This window comes from Chiloscyllium plagiosum, chromosome 14 (genome assembly GCF_004010195.1).
Source record: "Chiloscyllium plagiosum isolate BGI_BamShark_2017 chromosome 14, ASM401019v2, whole genome shotgun sequence".
Lineage (NCBI taxonomy): Eukaryota > Metazoa > Chordata > Chondrichthyes > Orectolobiformes > Hemiscylliidae > Chiloscyllium > Chiloscyllium plagiosum.
The window spans coordinates 79,259,374-79,277,554 of NC_057723.1; the positions used below are offsets into that span (position 1 = coordinate 79,259,374).

Genomic DNA, 18,181 nt, shown 5'->3' on the forward strand with positions numbered 1-18,181 from the left:
GGGCAACCAGAAAATGGCAGAGGAGTTGAACAAATACTTTGCACCAGTCTACACATGAAAAGACACTAACAGCATTCTAAAACTATGACATAATCAAGGGGAAAAAGAAGTTTAGATCCAATATAACAAGAGAAAAAGTGCTATAGAAAGCAATGGGGCTAAAGACTGACAAGTTCCCTGGACCTAAGATGATGCAACCTAGGATATAAAAAGGAAGTAGCGGCGTGACAGTGGATGTATCGATAGCAATCTTCAAACACTTCTTAGATTCTGGAAAAGTTCCAGAGGCTTAGAAAATGGTCAATGTAACACCTTTATTTAAAAAGGGAAAGAGACAAAAAATAGACAACTATAGGTCAATTAGCTTAATGCCTTGTTATTGGGAAAATGTCAAAGTCATTTATAAGAGATATAACAGTAGAGCATTTAGAAATGCATAATTAATGTCATCAAGCAGAATCAACATGGCATCATGAAGGGGAAATCATGCTTGACAAATTTACTAGATTTTTTTTAGTGGTCAACAAGCAAGATAGGTAAAGCGGAAGCAGTAGACATGATATATTTGGATATTGAGAAGGCGTTTGATAAGGCCCTATATGCATTAGGCTACTTAAGATACAAGCACTTGGTTCTAATGTAGAATCATGGATAAAGGACTGACTAATCAAAGACAGAGTTGTGATAAGAGGGCAATTTCAGGCTGACAACGTATAACTAGTGGTGGGCGACAGAGATGAGTGCTGGGACCACAATGATTTACAAAGTATATTAATGACTGGGATGAGGAACAACCAAGATTGCAGGTGACACAAAAATAGGTGGGAAAACAAATGGTTAGGATGACACAAAGGATCTGCAGAAGGATATGGATAAGCAAGTGGGTAAAAACTTGGCAGATGGTATGTAACATGGGGAAATGTGAGGTTGGGCACTTTGGTGAGAATAGAGGAGCTGAATATTATTTGAATGGAGAATGATTCCAGAAAGCTACAGAACAGAGGTATGTGGGAGCCCATGTGCATGAATCACAAAAAGCTAGCATCCAAGTTCAGCAGGTAACAAGGAAGACAAATGAATGTTGGCCTATATCTCAAAGGGAATGGGATATAAAAGCTGGAGGTGTAGCTAAAACTATACAAGGCATTAGTCAGATCATAGCTGAAACACTAAATAGTTTTGGGTTTATTATTTGAGAAAAGATATACCTACGTTGGACACAGTCCAGACAAGTTTCACTAGGCTAAATGGTTACGGAGGCACTGTCTTATGAGGAGAGGTTGAGTATGTTGGCCCTGTACTCATTAGGATTTAGAAGAATGAGAGACTACCTATTGAAACATACAGGATTCTAAAGAGGCTTGACAGGTTAGATGCAGAGAGGTTGCTTCTCTTTGTGGGATATTCTGGGAGCAGAAGTCACAATCTCAGAATAAGGCATTGCATACTTAAAACAAAGATGAGGAGGCATTTCTTGAAAGTAGTGAATCTGTAGAAGGCTTTACTAAAGAGAACTCTCATAGTTGGGTCATTAAGTATATTCAAGGCAGAGTTGGACAGTTTTTCAATCAGTAAGGGAACCAAGGATTAGAGGGAAAAGGTAAGAAAGTGGAATTGAGGACTATCAGATCAGCCCTAATATAACTGAATGAGAGAGCAGACTTGCACGTGAATGATCTACTTTTGCTCCTACATCTCGTGATTTTATAGTGTATTATTTATAATCCATGTGAACCACAGCAGGCAATTATCCATTTTTATCCTTTTCATACATGTTAAAACTGCACAACAGACATGCACATTTCCGAAGCCAACTGAAAGAGAATTATAAGTTTAATGCAAAAATTTGCAAATTGCTGACATGAAGTCCCACCTCATGAGACGATGGCCACTGAGATATATTGTAACACATACAGGTTGACAAAAAAGAAATGAAATCTCATTTTATGCAAACAAATCAAGTCTTGCTTTGAGCGAACTAAAACAATTCAATTCTGCCCAAGGGACGGCATTATCCCCCTTATGTTTCAGTGATTTGGATAAAGACTGTACACTCATTAGAACAGATCAGATTGGTTAAAAATTGTAGTGAATACCTAATACAGCCAGTTTACTCTGAATTGCAGAAGAGACAAGATTTTTCTTACCAATGCAGGCCATTGGCTAGCATTAATCCTTCCTCCCTGTAAGAGTATTGAATCTTTCCTAGGGCACCACACGAGACTATGTTCCACAAGGAAAACAAGGACATCTTCAGCGTAAACCTTCACCCAAGCTTGCTTTTTCCAACGCGAATCATCAAATTCAATATACACCTGCAGCATAAAGAAATTCAGAAAGATGGCACAATTTAAATGTAATTTCAACCAAATTATATCTACATTGGTTACGTGAGAAGCAGCAAGTAAATACTGAATGAAAAAATAAGTTCCCTTTCAAAGGATGCATGCCAAACAGTCAACTACTGTTAAAAAGACAGGGACATGGAGTTAACCAAGTATTTAAAACTAAAGATAGACAAAAATAGCAGGAATAAATATTAGCCAACAAGGACAAGTTAACATTTTGGTACAATGCTTTATCAGAATGAACAGAATAAAAGTTATGGTATTAGGTCATAGACCTGAACCATTACATTTTAAGTCTCGCAGATGCTGCCTGAATATCTCAGCCTTTTATTTCATATATGCATAACTACAGAATTTTTCTTTTGTAAAACATAGATAAGCCCTTTAAGTAAGACTGATAAAAAATGGGAATCTTTCCAATTTCCTCAACTGCAGTTTTCCCGACAAAGGCTTGAAAGATCTGATCTACTAACTTGCTATTCACACTAATATGAATTGAAATTAATTTTCAGCTCTTTTCATTTGAAAAAAATGCCAAGATGCCACACAAAGGTATCAAGACATAATACTCCACATAACTTGCTTCGCTCTCACATCCTAGATGAGTGAATAACAAGAACAACATCCTATTTAGAATGTTAAACTGGGGCTCACAAAGGGAGAATGACAATAAGGTTCCAAATGTTCCACCAAAAATAAGATTCTAGTTGTCATGGCCCACCACCTAAAATCACCCAAATGCTGATGAGAAGCAATGTTCTGTGTGTCTTTTCTTTGCAGCAATGAGAGGTAGACCACGAACCATTAAAAAGCAACTTAGATGGCAGCTTGCGCTGATCCAAGTCTGGGTTACTTGCAGTCCCAACATGCCGAGAGTCTCAAGAGTGGTTGAGGTCTTTCAACCCAACCAAGATGGACCAGAAACATGTACTGGCCATCCCAATCCATATGGCAATTCAGACACACATTTGGTGGCAAAGTGCTGACCTCAATTTGAAGTCAAGCTTCACAATGCATGCCTTTGCACCACTTGCAGTTTGTGTCATAATTAACATTATATTTCAATTTAGACAATACCAGGAAGCCCATGAGATCAAAAGAAAGAGAAGCAGTTGTCAATACCATCTACTGAGTCAGCTTTTCAGTATGGTCATGGTTGATCAGACTGTGGCCTTCTGCTTTCCAACTGCCCCCACAACTCCCTTGATCAAAAATCTGTCACTCAGATTTGAATATCTTCAATGACTCTGTCTCCAATGTTCTTGGGGAAGAGCAATGAAAATGCTCTCAACCTTCAGAAAATTTACTCTCCTCTCCATCTTAAATGGGAATCCTCATTATTCCAACCGTGCATCACCACCCCCCCCAACAGTCAGAGATGGACACTTCCCCATGAGGTGGAGTTCTGTCAACATCAATCCTGTCAAGACCCCTCAGAATCTTCAAGGTTTCATTTTTTTTATGCTCCTTCTAAACTCCAATGCTTATAAGCCCAAACTTATAACTTACCCTAACCTGCTCACACTTTTATAACCCCTGCTGAGATGTGAAAGGGTTAATTTACTCTGTTAATCTGTAAGAAATTGGATGGCCATGAGATGTAAAGGGGATAATCTGTTCTGCTGACCTGGGGGTAGAGTGGTATGTTTCTTTATCTTTCAGGTACAATGTAAAAGAAATTACATTGTTATCTCCTACTATTCAAAGTAGATTGACATTATCATCTCCTATTCAGAATCAATAAGAACATTGAAATTAAAATTCTGACTACACCCTACAGTTAAAAAAAATGATTTACACCAGATCTTTCTATTAAGAAATGATCTAAATTACTTTGTTTCTCAAAATGGTCAAGTCACTGCATTGTGTCTTGAGTGGCATATGACTATGGGGGAGTGGCTGAGGGTTGTCTTGTGGGCATTACTGACTGTGATGTAGAAATTTTGTATGAAGGAAGAACTGTTCCCTTGTTCAGAGAGCTTCTCTTGACACACTTCGCAAGCATTGCAAGGAGTTTTAAGTAATCCTCCAAAGCTTGTACTTGGTTAATAAAATTTTGGCTGTTCACAGAAGATGGTATTTTACAGTAGCATCAAGTGTAGAAGAATCTTAAGAAAAAGAACCTAACACTTCATTCCAGCAATGAGTCTAGTAAACCCTCACTGAATTGTCTCCAGTGCAAGTCAGAAAAGGGAGTCCAAAACTAGATGGTATAGGTTTCAGGTGAGAAGAGAAAGAGTTAAAAGGGACTCAAGGGGCAATTTTTCCACACAGAGTGGTGCCTGTATGAAATGAACTGCCAGAGGAAATGGTGGAGGCTGGTACAAATATAATATTTAAAAGACGTCTGGATGGATATATGAATAGGAAGAGTTTAGCAGGATATGGGCCAAATGGGATTAGATTAATTTGGGCTATCTGGTAGACATGGACAATGGAGACCCAAGGGTCTGTTTCCATGCTGTACATCTCTACGACTCTATATGTCTGCATTAGTGGGGAGATCAAAACTGAAGATCAACAGTGTATTATCACCAATGATCTGTACAGTTGTAGCAAGATTTCAATACCCCTTCCCCTTACAATAAAGTACAGCATTATTTATGCACTGTAACATTTGAGATTTGTGTGCAAGAAATACCCAAACATCTGTACAGCAGCATTCTGCAATCTCAATCATGAATAATATTCTGCTTTTCTATTATTTTTGTCGTAGTGGACAACCTCACATTTTTCCCACACAGCTGATATACCTTCCCCACTCGCTAATCCTATTTGTATCTCTATGTATATTCTTTTTCCCCTTGACTACTCAACCTCAGCTCCATCTTGTGGTAGAGGTTCGTCAAAGCTGGAAGTTACTTCACCCGCGAGAACACACAGGGGTGCTGCACATTTATGCCACAGCACTTCCACCTGGAAATTACTTTTTCCCAAGTGAGAAGTGATCCCAAGGAACCTAACTCTGACTTAAACATTGATTCTTAAGGGAATCCATGATTCATTTAAAGTTATTTTACTTGATGTCACAACTTTCACAAATGCAATCATCGCTTTGAGTGAGGACTTATTGTAGTGAAGGCCCTGCAGAGGTCCCTGTGGCAATGCAATTGTTAATCAACCTGAAAATGATTCATTGATCCCAGCTGCTTGTTGCTGGTTAGCCAACCCTCTATCCATGTTAATACATCACATCCAACACACTGTTTTGCATAGTAACCTTTTACCACAGAATCCCTAAGCGTGGAAGCAGTTCATTCAGCTCAGCGAGTCCACACCAACCCCCGGAAGAGGGCATTGGGCAGCACGGTGGCACAGTGGTTAGCACTGCTGCCTCACAGCACCAGAGACCCGGATTCAATTTCCACCTCAGGCAACTGTGTGTGGAGTTTGCACATTCTCCCAGTGTCTCTGTGGGTTTCTTCTGGGTGCTCCGGTTTCCTCCAGCGTCCAAAGATGTGCAGGTTAGGTGAATTGGCCATGCTAAATTGACTGTAGTGTTAGGTGAAGGGGTAAATGTAGAGGAATGGGTCTGGGTGGGTTGCTCTTCGGAGGGTTGGTGTGGACTTGTTGGACCGAAGGGCCTGTTTCCACACTGTAAGTAATCAAATCAAGAGCATCTCACCCAGACCCACTCCCCTACCCAATCCCAATAACCCTACATTTCCCATGTCTAATCCACCTAGTCTGCACATCTTTGGACACCATGGACAACTTAGCATGGTAACTCCACCTAGCCTGCACACCTTTGGACTGTGGGAGGAAACTCAATACAGACAAGGGGAAAATATGCAGACTCCACACAGACAATCACCTGAGGGTGGAATTGAACCCAGGTCCCTGGCACTGTGAGGGAACAGTCCTAACCACTGAGGCATTTTATTGAAAGAGACTTTTGAAAATCCATATTGTATGGTCTGTATCCATCTTTATTGTTACTTGATAACTCTCTTTTCCAATGTTGATTTGGCCTATTATGGTTTAAATATCCTTCAACTGCTTGTTTCATAATACTAGACTAATTAACCTATAGCTTCCAGTTTCTTCCCTCCTTCATGAATAGAGGTACTATACTTTTAGTTGTTCAAATTACTGGGACTTCTCTAGAACCTAGAAATTACATTAACAGAAGTCCATAACCCCATAAGCAATCTCAGCAAGGCAAGGCCAATAAGGACAATCAATGATTATGATTGGCACCCAGTGCCTATATCAAAAACAAAGGTAATCCAAGATGGAGGACGGGAAACGTTCCTGGCTGTAACAGCTGCTCCTTTTTTTGAGGTATTTTAGGTGTAGGTGATTTCCTCTAATTCCAGGAGCAGCAACTACTGTTTCATATGCTGTTGCATTGTTTTGGAACTTTGGGAAAAAAAAGTCAAAACATCAGTTTTAAAAGGGAGAAGGACAGACAAAAGAAGCACAAGGTGAGGACAGAGCAGGAGGGAGATAGAGAGAGAGAGAGAACCTGCACAGTTACTGACTTTGCTGTTTTGAATTCATGTATCGCTGGACATCGGAGTGCGTCTGGGAAAATTAACAAACAGTGAAATTCATAACTAATCTTGGAGGAACCTGTTTGGGTGAAGTTCGCAACACAGAATCAGATAAGTTAATCGTTATTTTAAGTCTGTCCAACAGAAATGCTGCTGTAGTGAGTGGGTTCTTTCTTGATTATATGTTTTTGGAGATATGTCTCGATTAAACTTAAAATATAAGCCATAACTATTAATTTAACCTGGGGCAGCGTTTTGTAGAGGAATAAGACGGTGTGATTTTCTGGGTCTGTAGATTGTGAAGGAGCAAAAATGGCCTTTAGTACAGTGATATGTACTTCTTGTCAGATGTGGGAGTTTAAAGAGTGTTTAAGGGCTACTGCGGATTATATCTGCCATAAATGCTGTTGGATGTGAATCTTATCAGATCGAATGGATTGGTTGGAGAGACAGTTAGAAGCGATGAGGAATTTGCAACAGCAACAGTATGTGATGGATGGCAGTTATAGGAACGGTGGAAAGTCTCAGATACAGTCACATAGATGGATTAACTCCAGGAAAGGTAAGAGAGGTATGCACCTAGTGCAGGAGTCTTTTGTGGAGATACCCATTTCAAACAGGTATGCTGCTTTGGAAAATGTAGGAGGCGATGGATTCTCAGGGAACGTAGCACAAACAGCCAAATTTCTGGGATTGAGACTGGCTCGAATGCAACGAGGGGTATGCCGGCTTCCAAGAGATCAATTGTGTTTGGGGATTCTCTAATCCAAGGTACAGACAGAAGTTTCTGCGGCCAGCAGCAAAAAAGCAGAATGGTGTGTTACTTCCCTGGTGCTAGGATCAAGGATGTCTCAGAGAGGGTGCAAAATGCTGTCCACATTGGAACCAACGACATAGGAGTGGAAAAGATTGAGACTCTGAAGGGAGATTACAGAGAGTTAGGCAGAAATTTAAAAAGGAGGTCCTCAAGAGTAGTAATATCTGGATTACTCCCAGTGCCACGAGCTAGTGAGGACAGGAATAGGAGGCTAGAGCAGATGAATGCATGGCTGAGGAGCTGGTGTATGGGAGAAGGATTCACATTTTTGGATCATTGGAATCTCTTTTGGGGTAGAAGTGACCTGTACAAGGAGGACAGATTGCACCTAAATTGGAAGGGGACTAATATACTGGCAGGAAATTTGCGAGAGCTACTCGGGAGGATTTAAACTAGTAAGGTGGGGGGGTTGGACCCAGAGAGATAGTGAGGAACAACATCAATCTGAGACTGGTACAGTTGAGAACAGAAGCGAGTCAAACAGTCAGGGCAGGTAGGACTAATAAATTAAACTGCATTTATTTCAATGCAAGGGGTCTAACAGGGAAGGCAGATAAACTCAGGGTATGATTAGGAACATGGGACTGGGATATCATAGCAATTACGGAAACATGGCTCAGGGACGGGCAGGACTGGCAGTTTAATGTTCCAGGATACAAATGCTACAGGAAGGATAGAAAGGGAGGCGAGAGGAGGGTGAGTGGCATTTTTGATAAGGGATAGCATTACATCTGTGCTGAGGGAGGATATTCCTGGAAATACATCCAGGGAAGCTATATGGGTAGAACAGAGAAATAAGAATGGAATGATCACCTTATTGGGATTATATTATAGACCTCCTAACAGTCAGAGGGAAATTGAGAAACAAACTTGTAAGGAGATCGCAGCTATCTGTAAGAATAATAGGGTGGTTATGGTCGAGGATTTTAACTTTCCAAACATAAACTGGGGCTGCCATAGTGTTAAAGGTTTAGATGGAGAGGAATTTGTTAAGTGCGTAAAAGAAAAATTTCTGATTCACCTACTAGAGAAGGTGCAAAACTTGACCTATTCTTGGGAAATAAGACAGGGCAGGTGACTGAGGTGTCAGTGAGGGAACACTTGGGGGCCAGTAACCATAATACAATTAAATTTAAAATAGTGATGGAAAAGTATAGACCAGATCTAAAAGTTGGACTTCTAAATTGGAGAAAGGAGAAAGTGAGGACTGCAGATGCTGGAGATCAGTGGTGAAAATCCTGAAGAAGGGCTCATGCCCGAAACGTCGATTCTCCTGCTCCTTGGATGCTGCCTGACCTACTGCGCTTTTCCAGCAACACATTTTCAGCTAAATTGGAGAAAGGCCAATTCTGACGGAATTCGGCAAGAACTTTCGAAAGCTGATTGGACGCAGATGTTCACAGGTAAAGGGACAGCTGGAAAATGGGAAGCCTTCAGAAATGAGATAATGTGAATCCAGAAAAAGTATATTCCTGTCAGGGTGAAAGGAAACTGAGCTTAAAAATGTGTTGTTGGAAAAGCGCAGCAGGTCAGGCAGCATCAAAGGAACAGGAGAATCGACGTTTCGGCAAAGCCCTTCTTCAAGAATGAGGAGGGTGTGCCAAGCAGGCTGAAAGGAAAGGCTGGTAGGTATAGGGAATGTTGGATGACTAAAGAAATTGAGGGTTCGGTTAAGACAAAGAAGGAAGCATATGTTAGGTATAGACAGGATAGATCAAGTGAATCCCTGGAAGTATAAAGGAAGAAGGAGTATACTTAAGAGGGAAATGAGAAGGGCAAAAAGGGGTCATGAGATAGCTTTGGCAAATAGAATTCAGGAGAATCCAAAGGGTTTTTACAAATACATTAAGGATAAAAGGATAAAAGGATAACTAGGGAGAGAATAGGGCCCCTCAAAGATCAGCAAGGCGGCCTGTGTGTGGAGCCTCAGAAAATGGGCGAGACACTAAATGAGTATTTTGCATCAGTATTTACTATGGAAAAGGATATGGAAAATATCCTTTTGCAGATGACACCAAAATTGGAGGTGTAGTGGACAGCGAAGAGGATTACCTCAGATTACAACAGGATCTGGACCAGATGGGCCAATGGGCTGAGAAGTGGCGAATGGAGTTTAATTCAGATAAACGCAAGGTGCTGCATTTTGTAGGGAAATAGATGGTGACATCTTGCAAAATGTCCAGATTACAGAAGAGGAAGTTCTGAATGTCTTGAAATGGGTAAGGGTGGATAAATCCCCTGGACCTGATCAGGTGTACCCGAGAGCTCTATGGGAAGCTGGAGAAGTGATTGCTGGGCCTCTTGCTGAGGTATTTGTATCATCGATAGTCACAGGTGAGGTGCCGGAAGACTGGAGGTTGGCTAACGTGGTGCCATTGTTTAAGAAGGGTGGTAAAGACAAGCCAGGGAACTATAGACCAGTGAGCCTGACCTCAATGGTAGGCAAGTTGTTGGACAGAATCCTGAGGGACAGGATGTACATGTATTTGGAAAGGCAAGGACTGATTAGGGATAGTCAACATGGCTTTGTGCATGGGAAATCATGTCTCACAAACTTGATTGAGTTTTTTGAAGAAGTAACAAAGATGATTGATGAGGGCAGAGCAGTAGATGTGATCTATATGGACTTCAGTAAGGCGTTCGACAAGGTTCCCCATGGGAGACTGATTAGCAAGGTTAGATCTCATGGAATACAGGGAGAACTAGCCATTTGGAAACAGAACTGGCTCAAAGGTAGAAGACAGAGGATGGTGGTGGAGGGGTGTTTTTCAAACTGGAGGCCTGTGACCAGTGGGATAAATGCGAGGTGTTGCATTTTGAGAAAGCAAATCTTAGCAGGACTTATACACTTAATGGTAAGGTCCGAGCAAGTGTTGCTGAACAAAGAGACCTTAGAGTGCAAGTTCATAGCTCCTTGAAAGTGGAGTTGCAGGTAGATAGGATAGTGAAGAAGGCGTTTGGTATGTGTTCTTTCATTGGTCAGGGTACTGAGTACAGGAGTTGGCAGGTCACGTTGCGGCGGTACAGGACATTGGTTAGGCCACTGTTGGAATGCTGCCTGCAATTCTGGTCTTCTTCCTATCGGAAAGATGTTGTGAAACTTGAAAGGGTTCAGGAAAGATTTACAAGGATGCTGCCAGGGTTGGTGGATTTGAGCTAAAGGGAGAGGCTAAATAGGCTGGGGCTGTTTTCCCTGGAGCGTCAGAGGCTGAGGGGTGACCTTATCGAGGTTTACAAAATTATGAGGGGCATGTATAGGGTAAATAGGCAAAGTCTTTTCCCTGGGGTCGGGGAGTCCAGAACTAGAGGACATAGGTTTAGGGTGAGAGGGGAAAGATATAAAGAGACCTACGGGGCAACGTTTTCACACAGAGGGTGGTATGGGTATGGAATGAGCTGCCAGAGGAAGTGGTGGAGGCTGGTACAATTGCAACATTTGGATGGATATATGAATAGGAAGAGTTTGGAGGGATATGGGCCGGATGCTGGCAGGTGGGACTAGATTGGGTTGGGATATCTGGTCAGCATGGACGGGTTGGACCGAAGGGTCTGTTTCCATGCTGTTAATCTCTAAGTCCAGTAGGGAAGGGATGTAACAATTTGGGAACTTCTGTTTGAGAGCAACTGGTCGAAGGATGGATGATGGAGCCAAATAAGATAGCTGATTCTGTCATTATGTTTTGTGCATTCCCACACATTTATCAATAAATGCCAGTCAACCACCCCTCTACTGCACTCCTCCCCTCCACCCCCACACACTCGATCAACTGCTTGGTAAGTTACTATACTTTTATAATTGTTTTGGATAAATAAAACTTTCAATTACAGTTACATAATCTAAGATGCTCTGTCATTGTTTTATCTCTCGGCTATGTATCTAAATCTGATACACATTTATGATTCAGTCTTCCAATATCCCAAGGTTCAGACATGCCCAGTTCCAAGCATTCTGGATTTGAGGGGCTAACAACCCAGTCTCACCCTTTCCAGGATCAACACTCACTTTTGCTACTCTTTTCCTTATTATACTTAGAGGTTTTTAATATCTGTTTTTATATCTCTTGCTAGTATTCTTACATACTCTAATTTCTCTCACTTATTATTTCTTTAGACATCCCTTGCTGGTTTATAAGATTTTTCCCTCAGTTTTCTGGCTTAGCACTCAGCTTTGCAGCATTATAAACCTTTGGACCTCAGATGCAAAAGAATTTGAGACCCTTTGTTAGATGGATCGAGGCGCTTTCCAGTATAATTCCAGAGTACAAACTCCACATACAAAAAGTCTAGAACTATTCCCCACCAAGGAGGAAGCAATCAAGCCACAGCGACTGTAAGGACCTTCAGGGCTGCTCCATCATTAAATATGATAACAGCTAATCTGCAACCTCATTTTTAATTTTCTGCTGGATTCTCATGCTCCTTGAATCTCTTACAGCCTTTAAAATACTCAATAACCTGGAATCCATAGTCCTCAGAAGTAGATAATCGTCAAGATCCAGAGAGAAGGATTTCTCAGCAATCTGAAGTGGTTAACTCTCCATTTTATGACCACACCTGTAATTATGGCCTTTGGAAAGTGAACTTAGATTTCAAGCTCGCAAACTGGACAAGACAAAAATTAGATGCTGATTCCCCCACTCCACCCTTCATAAGCATTAAAATCACAATCCAACATCTGGGTGCATCTTCAGAAATTTGCTTTTCCTACTTTTAAAGATTTCATTCAAAATTAGGTAAATGTTGGTGTTCAATGTAATATCTCAATTTCAAATCAAAAGTTAATGTCGCCTCAAACCAATATATACAAAAAAGTTAAATGTTCCAGCAGAGAGGGAATATGTCATCTTCATCCCCAAAATAATATTATTTCATAGTCTCCATAAATTACTGAATTCCCAACACTGAAATCCTCTTCAGTGATTTCCAGTTTTAAAGAAAGCTTTGTATAATTATTCACAAATCTCAAGTCAGCAACTTTGAATTTCACAAGATTTTTAAAGATAAAAAAATCTTGTCATCACAGATTATAGCATATGCTGCGAGCAAATTCCTACTGAGATTGAGGAACTTTTGAGAGCTGTCAACTTTCACCCAAGTCTTGAAGAATCCTGTCCTGCTAATAACATATAGACAAACAGGAAGCGGTAGGAACAAACTAAGCCAGGCAGCATCAGGAGGTGGAGAAGTCATTGTTTCGGATATAACCTGAAACATCCACATGGCCGCATGGAAGATTTTCTGTGTGGTGAGGTATTGGAGCCTGATGGCCAGTAGGGCATCTAATGCTCAGCTTCAAGGCTGCTTCCAGGCTAAACAGATGGTGGCCCAACCATCATTTTTCATAGCTGGGACAGTAGCTGACAAGAGCAATGAAGGGCTATCACCTGCAGGAGCATGACCATCAGTGGTTATGATAGGCACCAAGTGCCTATATCAAAAACAATCCACAATGACACCTGATAATCACACCATTAAAACTCTTGAGGAAGGTAATTCTTACAAACTGGCCTTCCTGGCCATCAGCAAACATGAATCATAAGTTACAATGATTTGATTTGTTGCTTTCTCATCATATATGGATTGAATGATGCTATTGGCAACAATACTGAGAATACTAAGTGCAGATATCCACCTTCCATTTGGTTTCCTCTTCTATCAAGCTATTTCTAAGTGTGTTCAATCGAACTGGATTTTACAAGTTTACCCAGATCACATTTCTGCCCATTTTGTCAGAAATTTATTCAGCTGTACTAACTAGATCAGATATTTCAAACTATAGTAGACAGGCACAGACATTAACAGAGAGTTAAAAGATTGAATCACATATGGTCAAAATAAGCTGTTCCACATGCTGCAGTTGCTTTTAATTTGGGTATTTTTCTAAAGTAACAGAGAAACCAAGCTGGAAGCATCCATTGATAGGGAGCGGTCATTAAGTACAAAAAATTAGAATAAGTGGGATCAAAATTAGAGTGTAAGACAAACGTGGGGCAGAATAGCGAGACAGAATTAAAGAGCCTTTTTCCTGAGACAGCCCTATCCCTAAAACTAATACATTTGTCTGTATGAACTTCAAAAGATTTACGAGCAGAAGACTAAGTATGTGCACCACTCTCTGGAAATGGAAACAAATAAAATCATTACAAAAACTGAATTGCTTTTCTGAAGTAGTTAAACAAACCTAACTACAACCTAATATACCAAAGCAACTGCATTATAATTCATACATTGAACTATGTTGATACACGATTTTCTATTTTAAATTCTTTCATGCTGTCCAGTTCAATTTTTTATATTGAAAAACTACTGTGATCCAGATTAAATTAAACTATTATAAATTAAGGCAAATAATCAGTTTCTGTGCCAATTTCAGAAGTTCCCATTTTTAAAATGAAATTTCTATTAATTAATTTCATACATCAAGCCTCAATTCTACAAACCCACCTTCACCTGTTTCAATCGCTTCTTTTTAGCAGGTGTGGCCTGTGAAAACAGTTCAGTAAAATGTGTTTTAAAATTACTCATTCCTGCCCTGATTTATACAGAATGGATAGTTTAAGAGTCTGCACCTAGCTTAACAATTATTAAATCCATTCTGAAACCACACCAATGCATAATTAAAACCTAGATAGGCTATCACAAATGGCAATGATACTGATGAGGTTGTAAATAAACCACTTCAGAGGTAACCACAACAGTAAAACGATAAGACATGACAATTTTCATTATTTACCTGAAAAATATAGTATTTGAATGGTAGTTTGAATGTTTAGCTTCCTTTATTAAAATAGCAACTTTTCAACATTACACACTGATTGATGAACTAATTTATCTTCTCAATTACTATTAAAGCAGAGAACTGCTTTGTCTTTATAAAATTAGATCAACATGGCTGACCAAGCCCTGAACAGATCCAATAGCAGTCCACTTACAGGAAAAAGCAGAAATACTGATCAAAATGGAGGCTGAAATTTCTCACGGGACCTTCAGCTTGCTACTGACACTGCTAGTAACAGTCTGCACATTCTTATAAATGACACGCACATCACTGAAAACAGCAAGCTTTCAAGGCTTCTCCAATTGGATACAATCCAGAAGAACTGCACTGCACAAAATACTTCTGGCAAGTACAAAGACTGAGGGAATTTGATATTATCTCCAACCTCATCTGCAGAGGTAACAAAGTATATGATAGCTATCCAACCCTGTCAATTCCTTTTTAATTATCATCAGTTCTAATTTAAAGAATACAATAAATAAAAGTTTTTTTAACTCAGATATATCATCTAGGGGACTCATTTACTGTTGAGTTTGCCCTGATTATACCAAAACTTTGATTTTGTAGTATTTTCTCATGCAAAGCTAGCACAAAGTGAACATTTTGCACTTTTGGCACTGTCAGGAGAATACCTGCACAAATCACAAAGGTTAAAATTCTAAGCCTAACAGTGGGTTGAAAAAGCTATGAATTAAATAAGTGAACTTGAAATGGCCATAAGCAGCAATTTATCATTACTCTCACTCATACCCGAAGAAACACACAGCGGAGTTCGGTGTAGACTATGATGCACACAAGTAACAGCTTTACAGGACTGGCTGCAACATCAATCCTTCAAAACAACCACATGTATAGAGCCAGGTTCTCTGGTATCTTAAACAATTTTTTTGACATCTTGTACATACAAGCACCACACTTCACTCCAAAACCAATATTTGCAACAAATTCATGAATTGAAAACAAAAATTGCCAAAACTACAGAAGTCTATCACAGCAACTGTAAACAATCATGCAATGCCTTACTCTGCCTTAAGTTTAAGTTAAGATTCCTGAAGAAGGGCTTATGCCCGAAACGTCGATTCTCCTGTTCCTTGGATGCTGCCTGACCTGTTGCGCTTTTCCAGCAACACATTTTCAGCTTAAGTTTAAGTGACTTGAAATTACACTTTAGGTTGTCTCAACATCCCACACATACAGAAACCTCAGTACATCTATCTTATTTCAGCCTGTACTTATGATATCTAAAAGAACAATACCGCTATGGATCAAGACTAGGATGAGGTAATTCTGAGTCAATGAAATACAGAACATCTGGTACCTGTTTCATTTTAACGTATGCCACGATGCACTAAGATCATGAGCTGAAAATCATGCCCCAGAGTTGTCACAAAAAGGTAAAGGTTTTTAAGGAGTACGTAACAGTCCCAATTTTCTTGTCTTCTAGATTCAGGTTGATGAAGTTTAACAAAAAACTGCTTAAAGTAAATTGATTTTAGCTGCAGGTAAACTCTTATAAAAGCCCAGTATATAGCTCTGCTAATTAAAACTCTAAGTCTCTCTTACACAAACATAAACACACATACAAGACAGGAATAAAAATGTGGGTTATCAATGGAAAAACTGGAAAGGCATTTCAGTGGTTTCTGTTCACGAGAGTTGCTGATAATGATTCTTGCAATGGTCAGAACACTACTTTGCAGTCCAATTATCACCTTCATCCCCAATACTTGGCTTGCTAATTTGAGATAACAATCTTGGGGACATTCTCAGCTATCCATTCCTTACCTTCACTATTTGCCTTTCTTTCACACACTTATTTTCTAACCTTTTGGAATTTGAGGGTGACGGAAAAATGGATTCGCTTTATGGAGTAACGTAGCACAGTGATTAGCACTGCTGCCTCACAGCGCCAGAGACCCGGGTTCAATTCCCGCCTCAGGCGACTGACTGTGTGGAGTTTGCACATTCTCCCCGTGTCTGCGTGGGTTTCCTCCGGGTGCTCCGGTTTCCTCCCACAGTCCAAAGATGTGCAGATAAGGTGAATTGGCCATGCTAAATTGCCCGTAGTGTTAGGTAAGGGGTAAATGTAGGGGTATAGGTGGGTTGCGCTAATGCCCGAAACGTCGATTCTCCTGTTCCCTAGATGCTGCCTGACCTGCTGCGCTTTTCCAGCAACACATTTCCATCTCTGATCTCCAGCATCTGCAGACCTCACTTTCTCCGCTTAACTATCTTTGCCCTCCTTGTTTTATCAAGCATCGTTATCTCCAGTTTACCTGACAAGTCTCTCAATGTGGGCTTTGAACTTTCTCTGAAAGCTACCAGGTACTGTTCGGAAACCTTCTGCTATTTCTCGTGCCAAGTCTTAAATGTAGTACAGGACTTGATGTTTTCCTTCGCCTGTTTTATTTGCTAATACCAACGTGCTAATACCACATTGCCTATCTGTCAAATCAAATCCCGCATGAATTCCAAAACTTTGTCATGATACATTGCTGTAGCATGTTGGAAATAAAGCCCTGCTACTTTCCCTAGTTGACCTGTTTTCTGGACCTAGGTCAACAGAAAGCATGGACCAGGTTTCTGTACTTAACAAAAATTGTTGTTAAAGTAAATTACTCCAGCTACAGATAAATACCAGTGCATATAACTCAACTAATTAAAACTCTAATCCCCTTATCAACTCTCTCAGACACAGACATGACAAAAGATATAGATTATGGATTGATCGAAAAAAACTGGGAGAACATTTCAGTGGTTCCTGTTCACAGAGGTTGCTGACAGGATTCTTGGACCAGTCAGATGCTGATTCTCAATGTCCTTCTCTGGAACCTTTCTACTGGTTTGCAAGAGATACAGGGTGGCTCATTCACTTTCAAAATGTCTCTGCCATATCAATTAAATGTCACAGTGTCATCCTATTCCCACCTCAGTTGAAACAAAACTCTCAGATGCAGTATAGTTTTACCTCCCTCATTGTTATTCAGGGCCCTGGAGGGAGACAGAACGATCACACATGTGCACAGGGACATGAGTTCTCAGCCTTCTCTCAAACAGCAAACTCTGAATGAATTATATAGTCACTTATAGGGAGCAGCATCCTGATAAGGCAACGTTCATATTGATTGGGTGACCATTACCTTCAGCCAGTGTTAATAGAGGAGATTAAGCCATCTGGTGTTACACAATGAATGTTCTTAACCTTAACCGGCTTGACATAAAGAATGCTTGTCACCTTGTTTAACTGACTTTGCAAAATGAATGCTTCTTCATCTTGTTAAAGGGCCCTAAACTTTTTCACCTTGTTAAACCATTACCCCTGCCTCCAGCACCTCCTTGTTTACTGCAAGTTCTTTTCTGATCCAAGTCAATAGACAATAGGTGCAGAAGTAGGCCATTCTGCCCTTCGAGCCTGCACCACCATTCAATATGGTCATGGCTGATCATCCTTAATCAGTATCCTGTTCCTGCCTTATCTCCATAACCCTTGATTTCACAAGCCTTGAGAGCTCTATCCAACTCTTTCTTAAATGAATCCAGAGACCTGGCCTCCACTGCCCTCTGGGGCAGAGCATTCCACACAGCCACCACTCTCTGGGTGAAGAAGTTTCTCCTCATCTCTGTCCTAAATGGTCTACCCCGTATTTTTAAGCTGTGTCCTCAGGTTCGGTACTCACCCATCAGCGGAAACATGTTTCCTGCCTCCAGAGTGTCCAAACCTTTAATAATCTTATATGTCTCA

The 18,181-nt window shown here is 40.4% G+C and overlaps 1 protein-coding gene across 2 annotated transcripts in view; it reads right to left on the bottom strand.

Moving 5' to 3' along the window:
* The window catches only part of LOC122556831 (lysine-specific demethylase 3B-like), a 146,907-nt gene that overhangs the window by 95,566 nt on the left and 33,160 nt on the right, over positions 1-18,181 (bottom strand). For both annotated transcript variants that reach the window (XM_043704060.1, XM_043704058.1), the window contains exon 2: positions 2,148-2,315. In XM_043704060.1, the coding sequence (XP_043559995.1) occupies positions 2,148-2,315 (168 nt within the window). The remainder of the gene's footprint in view (positions 1-2,147; positions 2,316-18,181) is intronic.